This window comes from Odocoileus virginianus, chromosome 2 (assembly GCF_023699985.2).
Source record: "Odocoileus virginianus isolate 20LAN1187 ecotype Illinois chromosome 2, Ovbor_1.2, whole genome shotgun sequence".
Lineage (NCBI taxonomy): Eukaryota > Metazoa > Chordata > Mammalia > Artiodactyla > Cervidae > Odocoileus > Odocoileus virginianus.
Window position 1 is genome coordinate 88,596,340 of NC_069675.1, and position 27,140 is coordinate 88,623,479.

Genomic DNA, 27,140 nt, shown 5'->3' on the forward strand with positions numbered 1-27,140 from the left:
AACAGGATGTGGTCATCCCATCCCCAGGGGTGAGTTTTGCCGTCCTCCTCCACCTGAGTCGTGGTCCAAGATTTGGGTTTAAAGAGAGACTTCATTAGTAACTGGATGATTCTGTGGGAGCGCCCCCAGCAGCGGTTCCGCCCCGCCGGGGAGTAATTCTAGGAAGGTAATGTGAGCTGGGGGAGGCTGGAGACCCAACTTAACATTTATTTACTCTGACAGCTAAATTGGTGAGTAAGGGGGGGAAATCAGATGAAAGGCATTTCAGAGTAAATACTAAATACAAAATTTAAACATACAGGTTGTGATAAATGGGAAGGGGGCAATGGGAAAAGACATAGGCGGGACTGCCCTCCCTGGCTCAGGCCCCCATCCTCACCTCATCACCTTCCTGGGCACTTCCTGTTTGAGGAAAGAGCACAGAATGGGGTACAGACCACATGACCCTATGTACCTCTCCTGGCTTCGGTGTCCTTATTGGTGAAGGGTGTGTTCTTTGAATCCCATGATTGTGGGAGTGATGGAAACACCAAGAGCCTTGGAGTCAGATAGACCTGAGGTCAGATCCCAGCCCAGCTACTTCCCGGCTGGGTGAACTTGGACAATTCACTGATCTGGACCTTAGTTTCCTAGACTATGGGGACAATAACCTCAGGTGGGTCAATGAGATGATTGGTGTGGAAGAGATTTGAGACTTCAGGGTGTATTGCACACGCGAGCAGCTGTGATCACAAAGTCTCTCAGTCCTCTTCTGGTTCTGACATCCACTGGGTAAATTAGCATCAGTAGATGCCAGGCTCCCGGCAGGGCACAGGAAACAGAGTCAACCATAAGGAGCCCAGTCCGCAGGGCAAGAAGAGAGACAGCACTGGCAGTGTAGGACAGGTGCTACACAAAGGGGAGCATAGGTGCCAGGGAAGCAAGGAGGAGGGACGTTGAACTTGGCTTAGCGGGTAGGGATCAGAAATGGCATGCCAGAGGAGGTAGCTTTTCGGTGGTGTCCTAAGGGATAAATCTGAGGCAGGCTAGGAATAAGAGGGGTTGGATCAGGATGGAGGATGGGTGCCCAGTGAGTGTTTTGCTGGAGGCAATGTTGAGGTGGGTAGGATCCAGATAACGGAGGACTGAGCGCTGAGTGGAAGAGTTGGGATTCCTCTCCAAAGCTATGGGTCTATGAGTCAACAGGTTTATGGGAAGTAGCATCCTTCCCTGCAGATGCAGCATGGTGCAGTGGTTAGGGAATCTGGGTTGGAGCCAGGTAACCTCAGTTAATACCCGAGTCTGTTTCGCATTGGGTGCAAGACCTAAAGTGGGAGAGAAACTCTATAGAGCCTGAGTCTCCTCAACCACCAAATAGGGCTTAACAGAAAAGAGAACCCGTTTGAGGGTGTCCTCAGAGGGCTAGAGATCTTCTCAGAGAATTCTGCCTTGGCCACACTGCTTGAAATGAATCTCTCTTATTAATCTTTTTCCAGCAGAAGGTAGATAAGGCTTAAAAATAGGCTAGACTAGAATAAGCCTTGTATAATATGCAAAGGCATTTCAACTTCAGCACATAAACTGTGAAGGGCCATCCATATCTTTTCAGCATATAGATGACACGGTCAAACTGGGGGTTTGGAAAGATGACTTCAGCAATGGCTTGAGGATAGATTTGAAGGGTGTGAGTCCTTCCCTGAGTCCTGAAGACACTGGAATAATCTAAGGGAGAGATGCTGAGGCAGATTCACGGACAAGAAAGATGGAAAGAGGGCACGTAATAGATCATATATTATATACATTTATTACTATATATATATAATACAACACATCCAGTTTCCTAAATAATCTTTACATATTTAAGCTGTATATTTATAGAATCATATATCCCATCATATAAGTTATATATGATTCTATGTGCGTGCATGCATATGTGATCTGTCGTGACTGACTCTGCAACCCCATGGACTGTAGACCGCCAGGCTCCTCTGTCCATGGGATTTTCCCGGCAAGAATACTGGAGTTTACTCAAACTCATGTCCATTGAGTCAGTAATGCCATCCAACCGTCTCATCCTCTGTCACCCCTTTCTCCTCCTGCCCTCAGTCTTTCCCAGCATCAAGGTCTTTTCCAATGAGTCAGCTCTTTTCCAATGAGTCAGGTAGCCAAAGAATTGGAGCTTCAACTTCAGTCCTTCCAATGAATATCCATTGAATATAGGTGTTTCAATTCCTTTTATGATTAGCTCTAGCGATCACTTCACTGGGCTTTGTTGTTCTTCAACACTTCTTTCACACCTTCTGCCTGGTTTGTGTGTAGGCAGCCTTCAGAGCTCTGTTCAGGTGTTGCTCTGGGAAGTCATCTCTGAGCCCGCCTCCGTTTCCAGCTTGAGTAAGAACCCACCTCTTGCACTCCTGCAGCTCCCAAATCTTCCCTTTATCTAGGCACACAGTGGTGTATGGGACCGCGCCTCCCCATCCATACACCTTCCCCACCTGCCACGTGTAGATGCTTGAGGAATTACCCACTTTCCTTTTGATGAGGGTGCCGGCCAATAAGTTTTTCAGCAGGGACAGAGAGGCCTGTTTTCAGAGGAGGAAAACTTAATTTTGTTTTTCAAGGTTAAATTTTAAATTCTGTTTCTACCTTAGAAAGGTCACAGGGCATATTAAAAATAAGCCATTCTGTAGCATCAGGAATCCTAGCCAAGTGAGACTGAAAGCAGAGGAAGGACGATGTAGCCCCATGTCCTGAGAGAAAGAAATTCTGACAGGTCTGTGTTTTTTAACTTGGGATTCAAGTCTCTCTCCAGAGACCATTAAGGAGATCCTGCCTGAGAATGAAACCAACCCGGAGGAAAACACAATCAAGAGACAGACAGATTCCTGACCATATCATTTGAACACCTGGACTTCTTAGTTCGTGAGCCAATAAATTTCCTACCAGAAGGTAGCTGGAGTAGGGTTTTTGTTACTTGAACTGAGTCCCAACTAACCTGCTCGCATAGCTGGGGCTAGAGGTCTGACTCAGGCTTGTGTGCGTGTGTCTTTGCTCAGTGGCATCTGACTCTTTGCGACACCATGCACTGTAGCCTGCCAGGCTCTTCTGGCCACGGAATTTTCCAGGCAAGAACACTGGAGTGGGTTGCCATTTCCTTCTCCAGGGAATCTTCCTGATCCCGGGATGGAAGCTGCATCTCCTGGACTGCCAGGTGGATTCTTTACCAGCCACCTAGTTAGCCCATACTGAATGCCAAAGCTTTTTGAGCCCTTGTTTCCTCACCTGTAGGATGAGGGAATTTAGCCCACAGTTGTATAGTTTTTTTCCAGTACAGTGATGCTATTAGGCTTGGACAGCTAGTTCTCCATCCCAAAAGATGAGATGTAAATGGGTCCAGAGATGTGATAAGGAACTGACACCATTTTATTGCCTCTGTGCTGCTTTGATTTGCTTTTAACACCGGAACTGTTGACACCAAAAAGGTTTAGAAAGACATTTCCATGAATGGAATAAACTTCAGAGCAGGGGTTGGCAAATTTTTTCCATGAAGGGCCAGATGGTAAATATTTTAGGCTCTGTGAGCCATACAGTCTTTGTTGCACTAAACTCTGTAATTGTAGTGGGAAAATCACCACGGACAATATGTAAATGAATAGGCATGGCTATGTTCCAATACAAGTTTATTTATGGACACTGAAATTCAGAATTCATCTAATTTTCATGTGTCACAGAATAGTATTCTTGACTTTTTCCTCAACCATTTAAAAATGTAAAAGCCATTCTTAGCTCTGTGGGCTGTACGAAAAGAGGGCACAGGCCAGTTTGCTGACGCAACAAACACTGCGCTAGGCTTCTATCTGATGCTCTCCCACTAACAACGCGATCCTGGTCAAGTTGCTTGGTCTATCTATTTGAGCTTTTCCCATCTGGACAGTGAGGGGGTTGTGTGGGAGGGCCTCTCAAGGCCCTTCAGTTCTCAAGTACCATGATTCTGATTTTTCATCAACAAATATTTATTAAGCATCTATTACATATCTGGAATTGTTTTTTTTTTTTTTTTTTTGGCCTCACCGTGTGGCATGTGGGATCTTAGTTCCCTGACCAGTGATTGAACTTGTGCTCCCTGCATTGGGAACTTGAAAGTCCCAACCACTGGACTTCAGGTAAGTCCCTACCTGGCCTGGTTTTCAATGTTGGGACATAGCAGTGAATAGAAGTTCCTGCTCCCAGGGAACTTACCTTCTAATTAAAAAAAAAAAGAGAGAGAGAAAATAACTTTGTATATGATGTTAGGTAGTGACAAGGACTATTTAGAAAATGAAGGGGGAGTGGTTAGAAGTGACAGGGCTGATTTTAAATAGGGAGGCCTCTTGAACATGGTCCTTTGAACAGGGACTTGAACAAATAAGGGAATGGACTCTGTGAGCATCCAATGCCAAGGCCTCATGGTAGGACCTCCTAGCACTCAAGGAATAGCCAAGCCATTGAGACTGGAGCACAGTGAACAAGAGTGATAAGAGGCTTATAGGGTCAGGCAGGTTGTCAGGGACAAATCATTTAGGTCTTTGGATTTTATTCTAGGTGTGACAGAAAGCCCATGGAAGGGAATGACATGCTCAGATGGGGAAAGGATTGCTTTGGTTAAAGTGGAGGCACTGGGTGGAAGCAGGGAGATAATTAGGCAGGTACTGTAATAGTAAAATGATTACACTTAAGATGAGGTGTTTTTTTTTAAAGTTTTTTCAAGAAGTATTTTCAATGTGGAGTTGACAGGATTTATTCAAGGACTGGGTAGAAGGAACAGGAGAGAAAAAGAGAAATCAAGGATAAATATGGTAGAATCAAATCATTTTTAGGAACATAATGATTACATAAAGGAACTATTTAACATTAACTTGTAAGGTAAGAATTAATCTTATTCTTTTATACAGTAGTATTAAAAATGTAGATATACTTGGTGATTTAGAAAGTATCTGTACCTGCCTTAATAGACAAGGGAACAGCTCTAGAATATCTGGTTTTACGAAACTGCTATTGATTTTTGATATGCTTTGAAAAATCTTTCATGTGATTTTTTTTCTCCTAATAGAGATTCCAGTTACACAAAGTCTACTGGTTAGGGTTACATTTTGTAAGGGATAAAGAAGAGCTGAGATTAAGGAGATTATTTCCCTCAATTCTTTACTCTCATAAAAATCAAAACCGTGACATAATTTTAGCAAAACAGTAACCCAAAAAATAATTTTAAAGTACCGATAACCTCATAACAAGGAGTTTACCAAGTTAACACTCATATGTAACAAACCTTTAACCAAACTGCTTTCAGCATATTTGTTAACACGTACCTTTATTCTTCCAAAACCCTACTTTGAAAGAGGGGCCAAACACATTTTCCTACTTCAGGAGCCTTCCGTTAACAACTTTTTTGGGAACAGTTAGATGTACAGTGAGAACAGCTAGTCTCTTTACTCATCTCTAACAGGAGGCAGGCAGAAAGGGTGCAGAGACCTGCCTCTGGGGTCAGAGAAGGCACTCAGAAGCAGCACCTTGCCTGGACACCTTGGCCCATGGCCGAAGGAGGAATAAGCCTCCTGGAGAGCTGCAGTCTTTAGTGCAGGAGATGGACGAGAGAAGACACAACCACAGACACTGTCTTGCATTTATTCACACAAAGGAGTAAGAATCGGTACAAATAATAAACATTGCTTTAAATACAAATAAATAGCTCTGGTTTCTAAAGGAAACAACTCTAGATAATTCAAAGTTAAGTATTTTCTAAGTTCCTATTAAAAATAGAAGACTATTTATTTTGCATTAAGTCCTATTCCACCATAACTCTTCGAGGACCTCAAGGGTAAAACGGTGAATTCTATATTCTTAGAGAAGTCACCAGAAAAATGGGAGATAATGCTCCCACCTCCCTGAACTATCCCCCAAACAGAAGGAGAGTTACTTGCATCTTACACTGAGTTCATAAATGCAGGAAGAATAACATTGAAAGATATCTGAAAAGTTTTACCTTGGGAGAGGTGATAGGAATTTCTCTGAACCACTTCTGTGAATTATAACACTTCGCTGCTATGCTGAAGTTTTGGTTCAAACGTCTTAAATTCATTTCTGCTCATAGGAAGACTTAAACTCCTACAATGAGAGCCTCCTCTTGCTGGGAACAATGACAGTAAACAGTTGCAATCACTAAGAGCGGCACCTTGAGTAACAAAATGTTTTACATGCTAAAGAAGCCATGGTGCTGCCCAGGGACACAGGCTATCCACCCGGCCCCAAAATGACCAACACTGCTGACGGGAACAGACTCTCAGATCGGTGGTTTTTCTTCCTCTGTTGTTAGGTTCAAAATGTTCAAAGTGGCAAAAGATATCTGAGGAGAAGTAGGTTCTACAAATGAAGAATTGTTTTAAAGTCATGCAATCTTTCAAGCCTTTATAAACCACATAAAGCATGAGGTCATTACAATCTTGGTGCCAGAGCAGTGTCTGCCCCGCTGACTTTGTGTGTCCACTGTGTGTCCCCAGCGCACCCCACACAGGACAATTTCTTCTACTCAGACCCCTACACACTTATTAATAAAGGTATAAGTTTGATAGAGAATCAATATAGCAATGTTTAAGTTTTCAAAGATATCTGCTTTTCTATTTAGATTGACCATGATATAATTCCAAACAGAACATTCTCATGCTATTAAAAACAATCTCATGCAATAAATGCAACTTTAAAAGTCCCACACTAATAATGACATTTGGTATTATAGAAGGCAGGATTATTTAGATTTTTAAAAAAAATGATCACGATAGAATATAAGTTGGATTTTCAAACAGGACTTCCGCTGTGGTACAAAATGCTAAATTTTGGTCTACAGTTTTGTCGACGCAAACACTTTTTAAAGATATACACCATGTTTTCCTAATTGGGATTTTGAAACAATAAGCATAATTCTTAAACAGATTACCACAACATTTGCTCAAAGAACCAGCTCTTTTTGCCAAGAACTTTTTCTTTTCAGTCCAGTTGGAGGGATTTCCATAGAAAATTCTGGAACAGCAGTTTCGAGCATGATTCAAAATTTCTTACTTCCCTCCCTTGTTTTTTTACTTTTTCTTTATGTTGTAAAGACAACTGAGCACAGAAAAATGTGTTTTTTTTTTAAAGACAGCTCTTAATAAATTAAGTTTCCTGATTTGAATGATAACGTTCTTTGTGTTTGCCTTTCTTTCTGGCACACTATATAATGTTTCTGGAGTTACAAATCCAAACAAACGAGCCAACTAGAGCATCCCAGCATTCAAGTCACAGTTTTGGATAAAATCCTATTTATTCTGGATGATGCTCAATTCCACACATACTTCAGGGAAGAAACATCCATAAGAAGAACATCCAAAAATGTTATGTTACCAAACGCTAACATGTGACTGTGTTCTGTCGGGCAGTACTGTTCACAGCTACAAGTACAAAGGCAGAGGGTCTCAGGTGTGGAGAGCAGTCATTCATAACCATCATCTTCGAGATTTCCAAGCTGTTCGAGAATAAGGAGTAGTCCTTTTTTTATCTGGTGGCTTGAAGTAGGAATAAACAGGCGCTGCTGGATACTCTGCATCAGGATTTTCTGCCATCATTTTCAGCTTTGCTTCGATGGCTTTGATCTTTGCAGTGACACTGGAAAAAGGACAGCAAAGCATGAGTGGGCCTGCGTACACTCAGGGAGCACCTATGTACTTCATCTTCTCTGTGGCTCTCAGGCCTATCAGAGAAGCAACAAGACACTCAGACACAGACACACAAACATTTCAGAGAAAACAGGACTTCCCTGGTGACCTAGTGGTTAGGATGCTAGGCTTTCACTGCAGTGGCCCAGGTTCAATCCTGATCAGGGAAAATCCCACAAGCAGCTGGGTGCAGCCAATAAATAAATAAATAAGAACAACAAAGGAATACAATTTTATTTAGGAGGGGAAAAAAAAACCCATAAAAATAATTGTTCTTATTTTAGGAAAGAGATCAAGGGTGAAATATCTATTAAGCTTTTTCTGTAAGACACTGTTAGGAATAATTTGTATATTATTACACTTAAACCTCAGATACCAACACTGTTCAGTACCTTAGTACCTGCAGACAGTAGGTACTCAGATAATTTGTATAGGGATTGAAAGCAGAGTCTGAGAGACAGATGTGTACTCCCATGCTCATGGTAGCATTATTCACAACATAAACTGTGGAAGCAAACCAAGTGTCTACTGAAGTAAGAATAGATAAGCAAGATGTGCTATACACATATGCTACAATATGGAAGAACCTGGAGGACTCCATGCTAAGTGAAACAAACCAGTCACAAAAAAGACAAATATTGTATGATTCTACTTACATGAAATACTTAAGAGAGCAGTCAAAATCAGAGACAGAAAGTGGAATGACGGTTGCCAGGAACTTGGGGGAGGTGGGAATGGGGAATGATTGTTTAATGGGTATAGAGCTTCAGTTTTACAATAGGGAAAGAATTATGGAGATGGATGGTGGTGATTGTTGTACATTATGAATGTACTTAATACCACTGAACTGTACACTTAAAAATGGTTAAGATGGTAAACACTATCTTATGCGTAAATGCTATATTATTTTACCACAATAAAAAATGGAAGAAATAATTCATGTAGGTTATAGTCTTCATTTTGCAGATGCGAACAAAGAAAAAAAGGCATAGAAAGGTTAGTGCCCATAGCTAGTAAGTGGCAGAGCTGAGATTTGAATACAGCTGGACTCCAGAGCCATACTATGAACTCTTTCTTACACAGTACCACCTTCTGAATCACTGAATAATAATGGAAAAAACATCCCGGAAATCCTATGAAGTCCCTTTTTACTGACAAATATGTGTTTAGGCTACCATTTACATAGCACTTACAATGAGCCAGGAAGTGTGCCCAGCATTTTACTTATACTGTTTCTAATCCTTGCAACAATATTTCAAGGGTTATCAACCACATTTTTGTTGTTGTTGTTCAGTCGCTAAGTCATGTCTGACTCTACGACCCCATGAACTTCAGCACACCAGACTTCTCTATCCATCATTATCTCCCTGAGTTTGACCAAACTCATGTCCACTGAGTCAGTGATGCTATCCAACCATCTCATCTTCTATTGCCCCCTTCTCCTTTTGCCCTCAAATTTTCCCCAGCATCAGGGTCTTTTCCAATGAGTCAGTTCTTCCCATCAGGTGGCCAAAGTACTGAAGCTTCAGCTTCAGCATCAGTCCTTTCAATGAATATTCAGGGTTGATTTCCTTTAGGATCGACTGGTTGGATCTCCGTGCAGTCCAAGGGACTCTCAAGAGTCTTCTCCAGCATCACAGTTCAAAAATGTCAACTCTTTGGTGCTCAGCCTTCTTTATGGTCCAGCTCTCACATATGACTACTGGAAAAACTGTTAACTTTTGACTATACTGACCACATTTTATAGATAAACAAATGCAGAGGGGTAGTGATTCACCCAAGGTTCACACAGCTAACAAACCATGGAGCCAGGATTCAAGCCCAGTTTATCATCAAAGCCCTTGCTTTTTCCTCTTCATTAGGCTGGGAGCTGAGTAGCCATGTATTGGAGAGAAGGGGAGAGGAGACACTCCAGAAGCTATGAAGAATTTTCTTCCGATCAAGGACACCACTATCCCTAGGTCAGCATGCAACACACTCAACTAGAGTATTTTTTGGCTTTTGGCTTCCTTTAGTTTCCACTTTGACACTGTCAATAGTCTACACTCAGGAACAGAAACTTGGGAGGGAAACGTATACATAGCCTTTAGAAAATCCTCAAAAAACAGACATCTGCACATACTCAAGATATTACGTGGGCAACGTAAAATTTTAAAACTTAGTTGCCATAAAAAAGAACCCTGAGGTCTTACTGAGATGCAATCCACACCTTTTCCATTAATGGAAAATTAACAGCCAGCCATTCGTTCTGTATGAGTCCCAGGGAAAACAACCTTCTCTAATTAGGCATAGATGTTAATCAAAACACATAAGCTGAGGTTCTCTGGATTAAAAGATAAATGGAAAACACCAGGTTAGATTATTTAGTAAAAAGAACAAAGAGTGAAAAAAATGAAAGACACATTCACAGTACCATGGAGATCACCAAGCATCAATACAGTCATCTGTTCCCAAGAGGAGTTAAGATTTATGAAAACCTTCACGAAACCATAGTGACTGAGGAGGTTTAATCTTAAGGGGAAAATAGGACAGCTGAAATAAACTCCTAGTGAACTTACTGAAGTTATTAATTTAAAAAAATTGGGGGAGTACAAAATAAAGCAGCACAAAATTAAGAAAACATCAATGATATTAGACAAATTGGTAACTATAAAATTAACTTCATCAATTTTATTACTCCTGGAAACATTTCAGGATCACCCTTCCTTGCAGTTCAATGAGATGCTTGTAAATCTGTTTGGTGCAGATAATATATAGAAAAGTTTTATTTTTTTTCCCCGAGCCCTCTATCCAAACAGGTATCACCTTCCTGACTCTATGACGTGTTGACTTTGGATGCATGAGAGGCTGGTGCTCTTTCACACGTCTTGCCCTTTCTTGGAGCAGGTGTTAGGACTGCAGTCCTGCACTGACAGCCTGGAGCTTCTTGGAAGCAGTAAATGAAAGACTGAATTCTCAAGTTCAGTAAACCTGGCTTTGAATCTGTACTCTGCTATTTTTGACCTGCATGATGTTGGCCAAGATACCTCCTTAAACTTCAGTTTCTTCCTTTATAAAGTACTTTCACCAGAATTCTTATACTTCAGTGACACACAGCATGTGAAGTGCTTAGCACAGAGCTTGCTTCGCAGTAAGCTCCACAAATCCCAGCTTTTGTTCCTGTTAACATCTCTCCCTAGGCTACGTGCAAAGCCAGCCCTCTCCTGCTGCTCAACCCTAACATCCCCTTCTTTACTCAACCCTCAACTCCTTCTGTTTTGAATTAACTCCAAGGAAGTAACTGACAATTTGTACATTTTGGAACCAAAACTGTTACATTTGCTGAAATGGTAGATAAAATTAAAGTGCTGCAAACCCAAATTCTGTATAAAGGAACTCATAGTTGGGGAGGAACTAGGGTATAATGACAAATGTTGAAGATAATCAAGGTCTTATTAAAATGTTGGTTTTATAGCAAGGACTGTATCTGATTTACCTCTGTGTTCCCAATGCCAAGTATAATAGCTGGTATGTGGTAGGTATACCCAGCCTCCTGTGTGTGTATGAACTGTGTAAATAGCTGGTACACACTCTTGGGGGTATGGAAGGAGGTGACATGTATACATTCTGGAGACTAACTGGACATCTCTCAGCGTGCCCAAAGTTAGTAGACTCCACTCTAAAGGGTCTGAAGGGTTTTTAGTGCCAGGATGGAGAGAGGGCTCCAGTGCCTGCAATACTTGTGTCTTCCGACAGGACACCTCCTTACCTTAGGTTAGACTGCGCAGGCTCAGTGCTTGAGGACGGCTCAAGACTAATTGGCAGGATCTTATCATTCTTGTTATGATCATATCTCTGAAAGTAAGAAAAAAGGCAAATTACCCCACCCAGGCAGAAACCAGCCCTTTACTGCAATGCATGTGTTCAGAAACCCTCATCTCACCAGTGCATCATTAGATAGCATTTGTGTTCAGGTCTCTCAGTCGTGTCTGACTCTTTGTGACCACACGGACGGTAGCCTACCAGGCTCCTCTGTCCATGGGTTGTCCCCAGGCAAGAATACTGGAGAGGGTTGCCATTTCCTCCTCCAGGGGATCTTCCCGACCCAGGGAATCAAATCCGAGTCTTCTGCATTGGCAGGCAGATGCTTTACCACTGAGCCACCAGGGAAGCCCATTGTTAGATTATTTCTAGACAATCTTAGGTCTGCTTTGCGTTCATAATTAATGCAGGAGTCCAGACAGCTTTAGCATAAAGGTTATAAACTTAGAAAAAGAAATTTAGATGAGGCTTCTCATCTACCCATTAATCCTCCTTATTTGGTGGAGAAAGGATTTCAACCTTTAAATTCACAGATGGTACAGCTACACAGCAGGAATGCCCTCTCACATTCTGATTCTGTCACATATCAGTTCTCCCAGCAGTTATTTCACTTTATTTCAAGCACTTTAAAGTTTTGCTCGATTGCTGCAAAGTAACAACCATAACAGTCAACTCTTCACAGGTTTATGTGGAGAAAAGAAGTAGTAACAGCTTTCAGCCCTGATAACAGAAACATTCTCCAGGAAAAGTGCAGTTTATTTGATGTCAGATAATTATATACCTCTTTTAAAAGGTAAATACAATGTTAAAGAGCAATCAGGAATCTCTGGTCAGAAATACATGTAGGGCACAGAGATTCTCAAATGAAAGACAGAATGAAGGATGATTTATTTCTCCTGCATGTCTTTTCAATGAGATACAGGATGAGAAGATGACAGCCAGTCTGGCAAGTGAGACTTGATTTTCTTTTGAATAAAAAAGCATTTAGAAATTCTCCTTGTTGTTTCTATTTTTAATGTGATGGATCCTGGAAATTGAGAAGGCTCTGTGATTACCTGAAATACTCATAAAGATCCAAAGTGTCTGAGATCTGTTTTTGAGCTTCAAAACTAAACTCAAATGTCTTTATTTCGTTGACTGTTTACTGGTGAGCTTGCTGGGTGGAGTCTCTGATTAAACATTACGGTCATTTATAAAGCCTGAGGCTTCAAATCTGGTTGTCACAAACCTTTGCAGGCAGGTCTGTTAAGACCACAGTGCAGGAGGAAGAGAATCAACTTTGTGGATTGCTCCAGTGCAAAAGCATGCTTCACCTGTGCTGGCTGAAACAGAATGCCATTCTTCTTTTTTCTTTTTTAATGGTTGTAGCTTTTTCAGCATATTTTCCCAAGAGAATAACTAGGAGATGAACACAGCAATTCGCCACTGCTTGGGCTTTGGAGTCAATACAGGCATTGCAAATCCCACTAATAATTCTCAAAATCTCTCGAGTAAGGAAATACCAGTACTTTAAGCACTCTTACAAACTACCCATTTCTCAAGCATTTAGAATAAACAATTCAAACTTGCCACAGGACTGAGAGGCTGGGAAGAGTCTAATAATGCCTAAAGCAACTAATTTAAAAAATAAATACATTTTTTTCCTCTAAAGAACAACCCCTACCAAAAAAATAAATAAATAAATGATAGAGGTCTGAGTAGACACATCAGTCACATGGAAAAATCAATCAAAAACAGAATCTGTGGGTATGTGGAGGGAAATGGCAAAGGAACTTAATCCCTTCTGAGATGTTTCTCAAAAGAAAAATCTGGCAACACACATGGTGAATACAAGGAGGAGACCAGCGTGTGGTTGTTCCAGATGTGCAGAGGCTGGGATGCAAATGGGCGAGTGGACAACTGTCTTTTGAAAGACTCATTTAGGACGAGCTGATGTGGTCTTTCTAGCCTGTGAGACTCACCTTCACTTGAGCGTGTGCCCAGCGCACCACCAGCTTCTTAGACAGGGCCAGCTTGCCATTGAGACACTGGATGGCCTGTTCTGCTTCCTGTTCAGGAAAGGGATTAATGTCAGTAGAAGACTCAAATGCCTCACTAGCTTTGATGGCTGAATTTCTTACTGTTTGGTAAACAGGTGGCAAAGGAATTACAAGGGGGAAAAAAAAAGGCAGAATAATAAAAAGGGTCTGAGACTTTGTCAACTCAGTCAAACAAAAATTTAAATCCTGCCTCTGCCACTTACTGGCAGTATAATATTTAACAGGTCATTTAATCTCTCTGGATATTAGCTTTTTCACTTGCAAAATATGGATACTGCTTGTTCAGCAGCGGTCAGAGGAGTAGACGAGCACATGCAAAGAATGGAGCACGTGGTATGCACTCATCCAACGTCGACTAACAGTGTTGTTTCTACTGGGTGATATCTTTCTACACAGTTCTGTAAGTCAGAGTGACACCTACTATATCAAGAAAGTGTACTCTTCCTGGGAACTTTGACACTATATCCTGGACCAGGGCTGATACAGCCTGAATCCAAAGTGAGCTACAGTAATGGCTTCAAAGGATATGGGAGTGAAGGAAACCAGGCCGGAAAAAGCAAGAGTGAGTCAAAGAGGCTATGAGCAAGGTATCTGTGTGAGCCAATCTCTGCACCTGGCTTTCAGAGCCAGAAGTTCCCTGACCCTTTCCCCATCAGATACGGGAGCAACGAGGTTGAAAGGAATTCCTGAGGCTGGATAATAGGCACTCGAGGACATTCCCAGGAAGCCTGGCGGTACTTTTCCATCCTGCCAAGCCTCCTCTGCTCCATTTGTACCCAGGAGGCATTCGGCCAAGTGTTACCCACATTCACTGGGAGTGGAGAGGCCGTGAAGGAGCAGAAAGAGGAGCGGGGAGTCCGGGGCCTCAGCACGAGACAGTCTAGTCTGGCTTCACCAGTGATTCTCATTCCTCTGGGTCTTGCAGTGTGACATTCAACAGATATCTGAGTACCCACTACGGGTACTCACTGGCATCTGTGCCTCACCATGGCACACAGAGTTAGAGGGACAGAGGAGATATTTTATTCTTCTTTTACGTTTCACTTAGTGAGCTAGAATTTACATGACAGTATTAATTCTGGAGCATCAATAGTTAAGATGCCAGCAGGTGATAAATAGTTTTAAAAATAATTTCCTATCTTTCTAACTTGTTCCAAAATTCATGTATCCAACAGTATTATTAAATGCTAAATATGCTTTCATATGAACCCTCACCTACTCACTCAACTTCCTAAAAGGTAAGGAGAGTGTGTATTTTTAATTTCCATTTTTAGATGAAAACTGAGGTCAAAATAAGTTAGACTTGCCCAAAGTTAATAAAGCACTGGGTAGGGTCAAATGACATTCTCAGATAGTCTCAGAACATACTGACACATTATTTCTTGAAGGCAATCTGGCAGTCATATTAAGGAAAAAATTCATGGCCTTTGTTGACACCACTCCATTTCCATGAATACAGTAAATATTCACATAGAGCTAGAGATGTTTACCAAATGGCTTACACATTTGGAGGTTAGATATGTAACTTATCACATGTTCACAAAATAAAATATTATGCAGTTATCAAAGATGAGGCTGGTTATTTTTTAAACTGAGGTCTAAATAATAAAATGTATTATAGATATAGATCAGTGAATTTTTACATCTATCTACAGCTATACCAGTGAAACCACAATATGATACAGAATGTTATCTTGATATGTATTGGATGACGGAAAAAATTTTAATTTACTTTCAGTGGTAAATAGGATACACAATCCTATATGTGTATTACAGTACATGTGTTCTTTTAAATTGTGCACATGTTTTTGTCATTTTATGCATTTGTGTGTGTGAATGTGAAGAAAGAAGAGACTAGAAAAATATATAACTAAATATTGAAAATTGATTATTTCTGGGTTTTAGACTGACATATGTAATTATTTATCTATATTTCATCTGTAAGAAACAAGTATTACTTTTATAGGAAAAAATCCGAATACAATTATTATTAAAAAAACAGAAACTAGGCAACATTCTCACACATGACTAATAAAGTCACAGAACTATAAACAGTGTCTTTATATTTTGGAACATTCAAATTCAAGTCCTTTATCAACGCATGTCCACTATAAGGACTACATTTTAATAGTAGTTCCACAGACACACCACGGTTGAAGCTGGTGCTCTCTCTGTATATATTCAAACTTGTCCACATTTATTCTGAGATGTTGAGGAGGAGGACACATTTTTAAGAAATCAAAATAAAAGAGAGTTTGTGGGTGGCTCACCACAGACAGGGAGGGTTTCTGCACCAGGGGCCGAACTCTGAAAGGAAAGGCGGCTCTGTTGGCCAGCCACGAAAGGAAGACAAAAGAGAACAGGGAGGCGGCCATCCATGTGCTTAATGTGGGCACCCCAAAGCATGTGGTCAGAAAAGTAGGTCAGCCGCCGCAGCCGGCCAGCCGGTGAGGAGCAGACTTTGAGGGCTGGTCACTAACTCAGTGGTTGACTGAGGGTCTCCTTTAGGGCTCAGAGCACGGCACATGGGGGTGAGTCAGACATGGCTCCTGCCCACAGGGAACTGCTATTCTAGCAGTGGGAGAGATGCGCAGATTAACTACGAGAGGATAAGTACTGGGAAAGGAGGAGAAGTTCAGTTACCTGCTTAGTCTCAAAGTTGACGAAACAGTACCCTCGAGGCTGTCCCTCCAGAGCACCTGACTTGTGGAAGAGGAAGTCGAACTGCTTCACCGTGCCAAACTTCTGCAGCAGCCTGAGGAGATGGTATCTGTGGAGAAAGAACAGCCCCTGAGACGCTCTGGGAGTTTGGTCGGCCACTCAGCCTGAGTGTGAGATAAAAGCAGGAGATAATTTACCCCAGGGACAAAAACCTCACACCCCGCCCCTCCCTCCTTGCCGGCTCTCCTCCAAACTGCACCGCTAGTTTATCTGGCAACCAGAGTTGTTTGCCTCTATTTGGAATGGGAACTAGAATTGTCATGGCTCTGCATCTGTCTAGCACAAAAATACCAAACAAACAAACAAAAAAACCCACACCTAACAAACAGCTGTCTGGCCCACGAGCACCATTTGTTTTCTTTTTTTTTTAGGAGAAAAGTTCAAAAATAGTGTTGATTTATTTTTAATTTCTTGGCAATGACACAGTATTTGTGAATAACTGTAACTCCATCAGAAACACACACACACACTCCCAAAGCCAAAGCCAACCCCACCTCAAAAATAAACAAAGTAACACTTACACATTCACACAAACAAGAAAACGATTCCAAAGACTCCCCCACTGGATCTCACAGTCAACCATGAGTTCCTACTTGCACTTGAGACAAACTCTGCCAGAAACCAAACCACAACTAGTGGCAGTTTCATAAGTGCTTGAGAGTCTCTACCCCTGATGCGACTCAATGAAAGGACCATGTAGAACCACAACATGATGGAGGCCAAGAGTTTCCACCCCTGATGCAACTGAACGACAGGACCATGTGGAACTGCAACATGATGGAGGCCGGTCTCACATGAGCAGGGGAACCTGTGCTTAGCCGCTCAGTTGTGTCCTGTTCTTTGCGACCCCATGGAGCGTAGCCCGCCATGTTCCTCTGTCCATGGGAATTCTCCAGGCCAGAATACTGGAGTGGGTTGCCATGCCCTCCTCCAGGGGATCTTCCGAACCCAGGGATCCAGCACAGGTCTCCCAAACTGCAGGCAGATTCTTTACTGTCTGAGCCACCAGGAAAGCCCAAGAATACTAGAGTGGGTAGCCTATCCCTTCTCCAGGGGATCTTCCCGACCCAGGAATCTAACTGGGTTCTCCTGCACTGCAGGCGGATTCTTTCCCAGCTGAGCTACCAGGGAAGGCCTGGAACCTGGCCGGTCCTACAGATCATCCCACTGTGGGAACTCCCCAGCCTCTGCTGCTTTAACACAATTCATCTGTGGTCCAGTAGAGAATACATATGGCCAAGGGAGACATTTACTCCCGGCAGGAGGTACACCCCAAGCTCTCGACTGCCACTCTGCCCCTCACCCTCTTCTTGGATTCCTCTCCCTAAAACTTATTTGGTTTCTATAGAGCTTTTAAGTTATTCAAACAGATGTGGCCTTAACAGGTTGCTGTGGCCAATCTCAATTCCGACTTCCTGTCATCTGATGTGAGGGTGAGACAAACCAACCGCTCTCCCGTTTCCTTTTCCTTTGGCCTTCCTCCTGGCATCCTCCACGCTATTCAAATGGAGTCAAGGCTTTCTCTAAACAATGCTGTCCCTGTGATACTAAAAAGGTATCAGCCCACATGCTAAATCTGTTATTACTGGGAATTCTACCCCACAGGGAGTCAGTAAAGCTGTCCTTAGAGCCGCATTTATATTCACATTGTTCTCTAGGAGAAACTCATCAAGATTTTATTCTTGAGTAAGAATCTCCTTTGGGAGGCAGAAAGATATGAAATGGATCATAAGCTACACTAAATTTGAGACTAATGCACACCAATAAGCAAGCCCATTATCCTGGATCAGGTGCCTGACACAGTGGAGCAGGGAAGACATAATACAGGTCTTATTTTGGGACAGGATGCAAGGATCCCAAGGCATATTGTGGATGTTAATCTGGTATTTAGACCTGTTTTGAAAGAGAAAAGAACTGTAACCCTCTAGTTTCCAAATTCTTAATTCCCATCTCAATACCTCGATACTGCTAGTGATAATATACAAGGTGATTCTTTAGGGGCAAGGGAGACACCTAAAGTGCAAATTTCTGGTTTTACTTGATTTTCTGAACATGCTTACGGCAAGGGTGAATCTCTCAAATGCATAGACAGATGGGCTGGAAGAATCTCTCAGGGTCTTTCATTCACAGCTGCATCTTCCACTTACCACACCCATTCAAACCTTAATGCAGCACCAGTTGCCATGAATGGTGGGTCAAACCTTTTTTTTTTTCCAAACAACCTAAGGCCACTGTGGGCTAGTCATCTTTTCATTAGCTCCATTCTGCTTAATAGCAGGAAGGTAAGGCGATCGGCATTTCCTAGGAAATGAATTTTAATTTACTCAGGGAAAAAAAAAAAAACAAACCTCCGACAGATCATTCTTTGAAAAGCTAACAAATGCGTTCTGCCCGAGAAGAGCGACCTTAAGATTCCAGGAACATCTGCTTAGGTTCGTGTCTTTCAACTTCTCCGGGATTTCTTTCCTTGTTTGATAATTTCTTGAAATTATCGGAACACCGAAACAAAAGGAATGAAGTGTTTACTATTTTGCTTCCTGGAGATGGGGGCTGCAAGCTCTGATAGTGAAAAAAGCCTGAAGACTCTTGCTTTCACATCTGCAAGCACTTTCATCTGCTATCGGAGCACAGGAGGGCCCGCTGTTCATCAGAGCCCTGCTTCACCTAATGAAATGTGGGCCCTGCAGCCTCAGGAGCTGAAGAACGGGTACACCAACCCCACAGATATTTCTGCACCGCAATTAGTGTTGTCTGAAATGGGTTTTTAAAATGGCCTTCCTGCCTGATGGCACTGAGGGAATTAATCTGTATGAACTGGATTAAGATGGACACCTCTCGTGTCAAGAACTGTACTAGGCACTTGGACTAACTATCCAGATGAGCACAGCTAGGTCTCTGTCTTCAAAGACCTGACATTCTGGTTCGAGGAGAGAGATATGTAGTCAAACAATTTTAAAACAGCATGAAGCCTGTACACAGAGGCATGTACGTGAGCACACAGATGAAGAGGACCTACTGCACAGGGAAGGTGGTGGTTAAATACCCTGTGCGAAGACACAACAGCAAGAGAGACCAATCCAACAGCAGAGGGTGTGAGCTCTTGTATAGTAAGAGAGAAGGCTGACAGGCAGGCAGAGGGACAGGTTGGGAGAGATGTGTGCTAAGTGAGGGAATTTAATGCAATGCTGCAGGTACTGGGAAGTCAACGAAATGACACTGAAGATTGATTTTAATGCCCAATTTGTTTTAGAGAAAACTATGAACTTACAGAAATTATTATGTGGTGGGTGTCTATAGTCTATGCCCTATATGTTATTAAATGGTCTTACTTTGTTTCCAATTTGAATAAGCAAATAGTAAAGGCTGTTTCATGCAAACCAAACCATAAGAAGCAGCATGGGTCACAGAGGAAATACAAGGAAAGAGCTGAGAGAATCAGGGGTGTGTTCAGGGGGAAGTACGGTTCTTACATGCTCGTAAACTTATGATCCCTCGCATTTAGCTCTGAAAGTCTGTATCAGAAGGACATTTCCATCCAGGTGCCTCTCCTCTGCTTTTAAGTTTACTTAATATACCCCAGGCTGACCTCTTCCTCCTCACAAACTATGCCCCTCTCCAGCTATTCCACTGGCCAATGTGGACATGATTCTTCTCCATTTCTCAGGCAAGAAACAATGTGATAGTCTTCAGCTCTTAGCTCCTGTTCAGTCACTTCCCTCATCTCTCAGACTCCACCCATTGGTCTCCAAGTTCACAGTCTCTATCTGGGTGATATTAATAGAAGGTCTGTAGCTAATCAGCATGTTTGCTGTTGCCCCTCCTGTTCATCCTACCACTAGTGTCCGATTTTCCTACTAAAACGTCTCTTTCACGATGTCAGTCTCCTGCCAAACACCCACATGAGTCTCTTCCATTGATGCATGAAATTCAAACTTGTCTGAATAAATTTTACAGATCCTGTCTCAATCTGATGGCATTCTCTCTCTCCAACTATTTTCATTATCATTTAGTATTCAAATTTCCCTTTCACTAGTGGCTCAGATGGTAAAGAAAATGCCTGCAATGCAGGAGACCCAGGATCAATCCCTGGGTTGGGATGATCCCCTGAAGAAGGGAATGGTTAGCTACCCACACCAGTATTCTTGCCTGGAGAATTCCATGGTCAGAGGAGCCTGGCGGGCTATAGTCCATGGGGTTGCAAACAGTTGGAATATGAATGACTGACTAACAAAAGGTCTTGGTCAAAAAGGTCTTCCTGATGTTCTACTCACCCACTACTGGTATTCTTTTATTTATGATTCACCCTCCATCAGGAATGTTCTTTCTTTTACGATTTCAGCTGTCTTTGTTCTTTCATACTTATGCGTAATGCAGTGGCTATTAATTTGGCTTTCTATACTGCACATTTGGTATTTGAAAAAGAAACCAGTATTAACCCTTTCAGAAGAAACCACGGTATGGAAAATAGATAATGTCTAAAGACAGTAACTTGTTCAGTTTCTCTACTGAAGGCACTAGTAGTAATGTTTAAAGTTGTTATTTTTACTCTTACGGTTAGACTGTGCCCCACAACATTTAAAAGAAGTCCTTACACTGAAAAACTTAGAACAGGATGCTTTAGGTTATGAGTGTCCAGTTATGTGGACTAGTAGAATATTTGTGCAAAGTGAACTAAATTAGGTGCTGGGAAATCAGTTCTATCATTAACTGCTTTAGTGAACTGAGTCAACTCCTAACCTTTCTTTACTTACAAAACAGGGAAACATTTATCTGTTTCACTTTCATCACGAGATTTCTACAAGCTTAAATAAGAGAAACTAATGAAATATTAGAGCTGGAAGACATTTTCAGATCATTCAGTTGAACAGTCTTACTCTCACTTTACAGGTTAAGAACGATCAGACACAGTATAGTTGAGAGGAATCAGAATGAAGTGGAAAGAACAGAGGCATGCAACCTGTTACCTCTAAAACTAAGAGTATGTTATCATTCCTTTAAGTCCAGATCGTTACAGACACTGCTGGCATGGAACGTGGTCCTAAAGTGGTCGGTATTCCAGCTACAGTGTAAACAGAATATCAGAGTGCTCACAGTCAGTCAGCAATGCACATTCTATTGAGAAGAGGCTGATGGACATCCTACTGTAACTTGAATAGGACTTGAATTAATACCGGGCACACATATGTAGGATGGACAGAATTATTACGAAGTAAACTTTGAAAAACTTGAGTGGAAAAGGTTTTTTGCTTTAACTGCCAACCACTCATAACAGTAAATACATACCATCACTTGTCTTCTAACAAGAAGTGAGAGAACATTTGTGTAGGAGGGATATTCAAGTCAGTGTATATGATAAAAGGAAGAGGGATGAGACAGAGTAGGGACTTATGAAGGAGAGACAGATAAGAACGGTCTGTCAAGAGGGAAAACAGCAGGAACTAGGAGAGACCTGTGGTGGTGTCCGATTAATTACAAAAACTGGAGGCTGCTTTGAAAAATCATCGAGAGTCATTAGAATTTTTAGAGATTTGGATTCAAATAATATTTTCTGAGACTGAACTATAAGCTGGGTACCACATGCTCATACAAGTTTCAACATTCTTCAGTGTTTGGGAATGACTGTACTTTAATAATTAGGCTAGGTACATCATCACCCACCTTGAAAGGAACAGGATCTGGAAGTTTACGTACTTCAGAAACTTGGAAGAAAATCATGTATGTCTACAAGATAAGACCTATCTTACTACAATGTTAGGTTTCTTTGATGTAATTAAGTAAACTCAATGAAGCAACACTAAGCATTTGATAAGTTACAACTGGTAGTTATATCTTTAAGAATAAATTTTAACAGATCAGTTTGTTTAACTGAGAAAATGTTTTAAGATAAGGAATCCATAGATGAAAGACAGTAGAAATGATCTCTGGTGATACAGAGGTAGGAAGCCACAGGAGGAGCCAGCAAGGCCCTGATTTGTTGTCTGGTCCTTGATATCTTGAGTAATGGATATAAAAAGAGCAGAGATATCAGGGGAAGAGTTTTTGATGCAGTGTTCCTGTTCATGCTCCTACTAAAGAAAACACTCATATACTCCCACTTATGACATAAACTGAGGTGGCAGTTGCCCATTTGAACCTTCCTGACAAGCAGCAGGATACAATTAGAACTAGAGTATCATTACAGGGAATCGCAGCCAAAACAATGGACATTGTTTCCACGCTCCAGATTTCCATTCAGACAAGCAGAGGTGGGAATGGAAACCACTCTTGGGAGCATCCTCTCACAGCTTGGGTTTTAGATGATGGAAACGGCTTTTCTGTTTAATTTCCTCATTAACTGAGAGCTTGGGCAGGTTCACACATTCATCCTCAAGGCTGCAAGCCATAAAGAGAGCCAAAATAAATGCATAGTCTGTACTGAAGGGCCCTGGTGACCAAGGTACCATAATTAGGGGGCAACACATCTTAAATACCATCGTATTTCCTAGAGGGACCCAACAACACCTACACTGAACCAACTTGAGCTTGAGCAGGTTTAAGAAACCGAACACTGTCATTATCCTTATGTATCAGTTTATATCTCTTTCCTCTCTCATAATCCCAACCCTTTTATACACCTCCTCTGACCCCCAGACTCAAACAAGCAGATTCCCTTGTCTCTTCTCCCTATGCTTTTAACACCATTCCCAAGGAAGTGACTTCCAGCACTGAGGATATACCTCATGCTTGCTTTAAGCACTGACCCTGTACAGCTCAATCCACTTACCCTTTGCTCTCCTGCCACCAACCACCACCAATTCCTACTTAAGGAAAAATCTCTCAATTCTCTCTGCTAAGAGACTCCCTTCCACTACAATATCTACAATGGAAAGAGTGGGGAGTTGAAACAAGTCAATCAGTTTTGTCACCATGGACAAGGCACTTCCGTTTCTTGGGCCTCAGTTTCATCATGCTGTGGGATAAAAGAGATGGAACAGATCAGAGGTTTTTCAAGAGTTGTCCACAGAGCCCTGTGACTGCCCAAGAAAGGGTGGCTGTTGTCAAAAGGCACTGGAAGCACCTTGTCCTCCCTTTAATCAGAGGAGCTCTCGAGTTTTTCTTCTACATATAGGTTCTGTACTTTAACAAGAGATGGCTCCTCAGATTTAAAAACTTTGAAAATTGCCTAGGATGGCACTTGGCACACAGTGGGCACTCAAATCATTCAATGAATGAATGAATGAACACCAAAGGGACTGGGGTATTTCTAAGATCCCTAATGAATTTCCTTGGTTCCATGGCTGCTTAACATGAATTAGAGTCAAGTTGTATCTCTCTGCCTTTTTGTGAAAATACTGAGACTTCTGCTTGTTCCTTCATTTGAGGTGACAAAAGTACGCCTATGGCTGGTTTTAGGATATAACTTCCTCGTCACTGGGTACAAAGATTCAAAATAGTTGAAACTAAGAGAACATCTTTAGGCAAGCAGGAAGAAGAAGTAATATATGGTTTAAAAGGTATTCAAGTTTGTGCCTTTGCAGTAGAAGAGTCCAAATGTAAGAAAAATGACAAGATAACAGGCTAAAACAGTATCACATTCCCTTTAAAGATAATTAAAACATAATTATCAGGGTCAAAATATATGCAATAGCCCTTGAAAATTCTTCTGAACATCATCACCACGAGCATCCCAATTCTGTAGGCAATGAGTTAAAATATCTCAGACTTACTCTGTGATTTTGGGGTCCAAGTTGCCAATCCATAACCGGTGCCCTTCCTGTAGGGAGCCCTCTGAAAGGATGGATGCATTCTCCAGGGGAAGAGTTTTGGTTTCTGCTTCCATCAATCCCTATGAAATACTAAAGGAAACGTGAACATTCAGACAGGAAAGGAGCAACGCTTTGTGAACATGAGGCTTCAAAGTCAATTCAACAAACATTTACTCAAGGAGGGCTCGTCCTGGGCAGTCCTTCAAAGCCCTCAGCTATTCCACAACCAGGGCCCCAGCACCAGTTCCCTTGGGACAGCTCCTTCAGCAGCTAGAGAGCAAAGCTTCCATTTTAGGTGAAAGAGGCGTGGTTCTGTGTGCAGAAACTAGTTTTTCTCTTCTGAAGCCAGAGGTTGACTGGGCAGGGGGCCAAAGTCTGTCACTACATGATACACAAGTTCAACAACTGTCACCCAAAATAAGCCTTGGAAACCACCAGAAAGAGAGTCTTTCACTTGAGAGTATGGGTATGGAAGAACAACAGTAAGTAATCAATTAGCTCTTATAATGTTTAATATTTTGGGAGACACTGGGAAGGAGAGACTAACTTTCTCCTTGGTTACTCCAGTCCCCCCATTTACTAGTTCTACAACCTTGGGCAAGTTATTTTAGCCACTTGATGTCTAAGTTTCCTCATCTGTAAAATTGGGATAATTAAGAACTGTGCCAATTCACTGAGGTGGTACACCAAAAACATTAAGAACATGGCATGGCACCTAGACAAGCATTCAATTAATTTTACCTTAAATTATTACCGGGTTTAGTTCCTGAAATGTCTCATTGCACAGTCACAAAAGGAGGATGAGGGTTATGATGGAGACAGTAATGGAAAGAGCAAGAACCTTGAGCTCAGAAAGCCAGGTTTCAACTTTTGGCTTTTCCATAGGAAGCCACTTCTCTCTTAGCTTCAGTCTCCTCATCTCTACATAATACACCTCACCCTGCTTATAACTTAAAAACTGTTGAGGAGACCAAAAATGAGACCACAGATGTAAAATCAAGCTTTAATGTATAATGTGGCAGAGAAAGAAAAAATAAAAGGACTGGGAAAATGGCAGGCTGTGCCAGACTTTAGAACTCCCTGCTAGAAAAAATGTGTCATATAAAACTAGGAGTGCCTCCGAGATCAGTGCTGCATCTTAATAACAACAGCTGACATATCAAACATTGCCATTACCTTTTATTTATCTCAGCACAGCTTATACAGGCTAGCACACAGTAAGCCCACAGTAACCTTCAGGCAATTGTTTGTTAAATGTGTCTATCTACCCCGACACTGGGGTTCCCTGGCGGCTCAGATGGTAAAGAATCCATCTGTAATATGGCAGACCCGGAGTTTGATCCCAGGGTCAGGAAGATCCCCTGGAGAAGGGAACGGCAACCTGATCCAGTATTCTTGCCTGGAGAATTTCATGGACAGAGGAGCATGGTGGGCTACAGTCCATGGGGTCTTAAAGGAGATGGACATGACTGACTAACACACACATACACCTACACGTGAAGGTATTTTTCTTCTTCTCTCACTCACATGTTCAATCCGTTCTGTTATGTCTGTCAAGTAACTACTAACTGCTAAACCCTCGGCTATGAAAACATAGAAATGAACAAGCCACGGTTCTTGCTCCCTCCTCGGAGAAAGGTATAACAGGCATAAATAGAGTCCCAGGTGTGAAAACTGGAGAGGAGAAACATTTTGTCTTCTCCCTGCTTTCCTTTTACTTTCTTACAGATCATTCATTCAAAAAATTTTTTTACAGACCCTCTATTTTCCAGGCAGTGCCTTGGTACTAGGGACAAAGCCCTCTAGATGCTTATATTTGAAAGAGGAGCAGGATAAGACAAAAGCAAAATAAGTAGTCAAGATGTAACTTGTGCTAAGTGCTCCAAACACAGTTAAGCAGGGGGATTTGACAAGGAGACTAGGAAAGGACTACTTTAGAATTAGCAGAAAGGGAAGACCTCTATGGGAGATGACATTTGATATGAAATTTGAATAACAGAACCTTCTGATTTTCTCATGTCTAAAAACAGGAACAATACCAACAGGGGTTAATATCACACCAGGCAACCATTTTTAGTGGGAAGAGTGCAGGATATAGGGCCAAAAGATAGGCACTCAAATCCTGGCTTTTGCACCCAGTTATTCTGTGACTTTAGCAAGTCATGATCACCCCTTAAATGTACCCCCCTTAGAAAAGTTTTCCCTCATAGAGCAGAGCATCTTGTTCGTCTCTATGAGAGCTACCTTTTTCTTTCCATACAATACTAGTTAAATGTGTCATATACTGTTTCACCTTTCCCTTCTCTCACTAGAATGTAAGCTACTAGAGGGCAGGGCCTTGCCTATTTTGAGGATTCCATCTCCGGCACTCAGCACACTGCCTGGCTCCTGGCTGATGCTCAGTAGTTACCGAATGAATGAATGAAGCAAGCCACTTCCCCACTCTGAGCCTCAGATTCTTCTTTCTTCCTACAAGGGGCAGAATCATCCCTAACTTAAGAGTTTTTTATCAGGTTTAAATATGACAAAATACGTGACAGGTCAGCACAGGACTTTCCTAGGAACGGTTAAGTATGGTAAGCGATCAGGATGGCATACGACAATCAAAATCCTTTGGGTTTGTAATGGCGACAACCTCTTATATTAAGAGTTCACAAAACGCTTTTTCCCCTACCTCCCCTCGTCCCCCGCCCTTGCTCCGCACCACGCTGACACGCAACTATCCCGGAAGCCACGAACAGTCATCTGGGGAAACTGAAGAGCAGAGAAGCAAAGGCGCTTGTTCCTAAAAAGCTAATGGTAACGGTGGGCTCAAGTCTGGAATCCCTACCTCCCAATCCCTCGCCCGAAATTCCCAGATGCGGTGGGTCATTACTCGGCTTGTTATTTCCGGGCCAGCGGCGGGACAATCCGGGGCGGGGCCTGAAAAGCAGTCTCGTTACAGCAGCCTCCTCTAGGGAACCCCTCGCGTGGCTGGCGCTTACGTGCCGGGGGCTTGCTCCGGCCAGACTCACCTCGCGATCTCGGCGTCGTCCCTTCTGTTCATGCCCCCGAAGCAGGTCCCGACTCCGCGGCCCGACGGCCCTCTCAAGGCGTATACACCTCAACTCCGCAAGCTGCCAGGCCGCCCGTGA

At 42.2% G+C, this 27,140-nt stretch overlaps 1 protein-coding gene across 3 annotated transcripts; it reads right to left on the reverse strand.

Moving 5' to 3' along the window:
- Window positions 1-5,624: 5,624 nt before the first annotated feature.
- RBM18 (RNA binding motif protein 18) lies at window positions 5,625-27,139 on the reverse strand. 3 transcript variants are annotated; one of them, XM_020907609.2, is made up of 6 exons: window positions 27,021-27,131; window positions 23,968-24,096; window positions 16,184-16,310; window positions 13,463-13,549; window positions 11,449-11,534; window positions 5,625-7,650 (listed from the first exon to the last, which is right to left on the reverse strand). In XM_020907609.2, exons 2-6 carry the CDS (start codon window positions 24,078-24,080, stop codon window positions 7,491-7,493), a joined length of 573 nt encoding a protein of 190 aa, XP_020763268.1. In that variant the 5' UTR covers window positions 24,081-24,096; window positions 27,021-27,131; the 3' UTR covers window positions 5,625-7,490. The 3 variants fall into 3 exon arrangements, with proteins under 3 accessions (XP_020763268.1, XP_020763269.1, XP_070308445.1); XM_020907610.2 differs by lacking the exon at window positions 27,021-27,131 and adding an exon at window positions 26,837-26,923; XM_070452344.1 differs by lacking the exons at window positions 5,625-7,650; window positions 11,449-11,534 and adding an exon at window positions 11,541-12,899 and having other exon boundaries at window positions 27,021-27,139.
- Between the last annotated feature and the right edge of the window lies 1 nt (window position 27,140).

What these genes read in the sequence shown, in the direction of transcription:
- RBM18 (XM_020907609.2), bottom strand. Translation starts at nt 24,080, where the DNA reads ATGGAAGCAGAAACCAAAACTCTTCCCCTGGAGAATGCATCCATCCTT. An exon ending in TCAACTTTGAGACTAAGCAG is followed by an intron (nt 13,550 to 16,183) that starts GTAACTGAACTT and finishes TTTCCTGAACAG; the next exon opens with GAAGCAGAACAGGCCATCCA. An exon ending in CCTGCGCAGTCTAACCTAAG is followed by an intron (nt 7,651 to 11,448) that starts GTAAGGAGGTGT and finishes TCCTTTTTCCAG; the next exon opens with TGTCACTGCAAAGATCAAAG.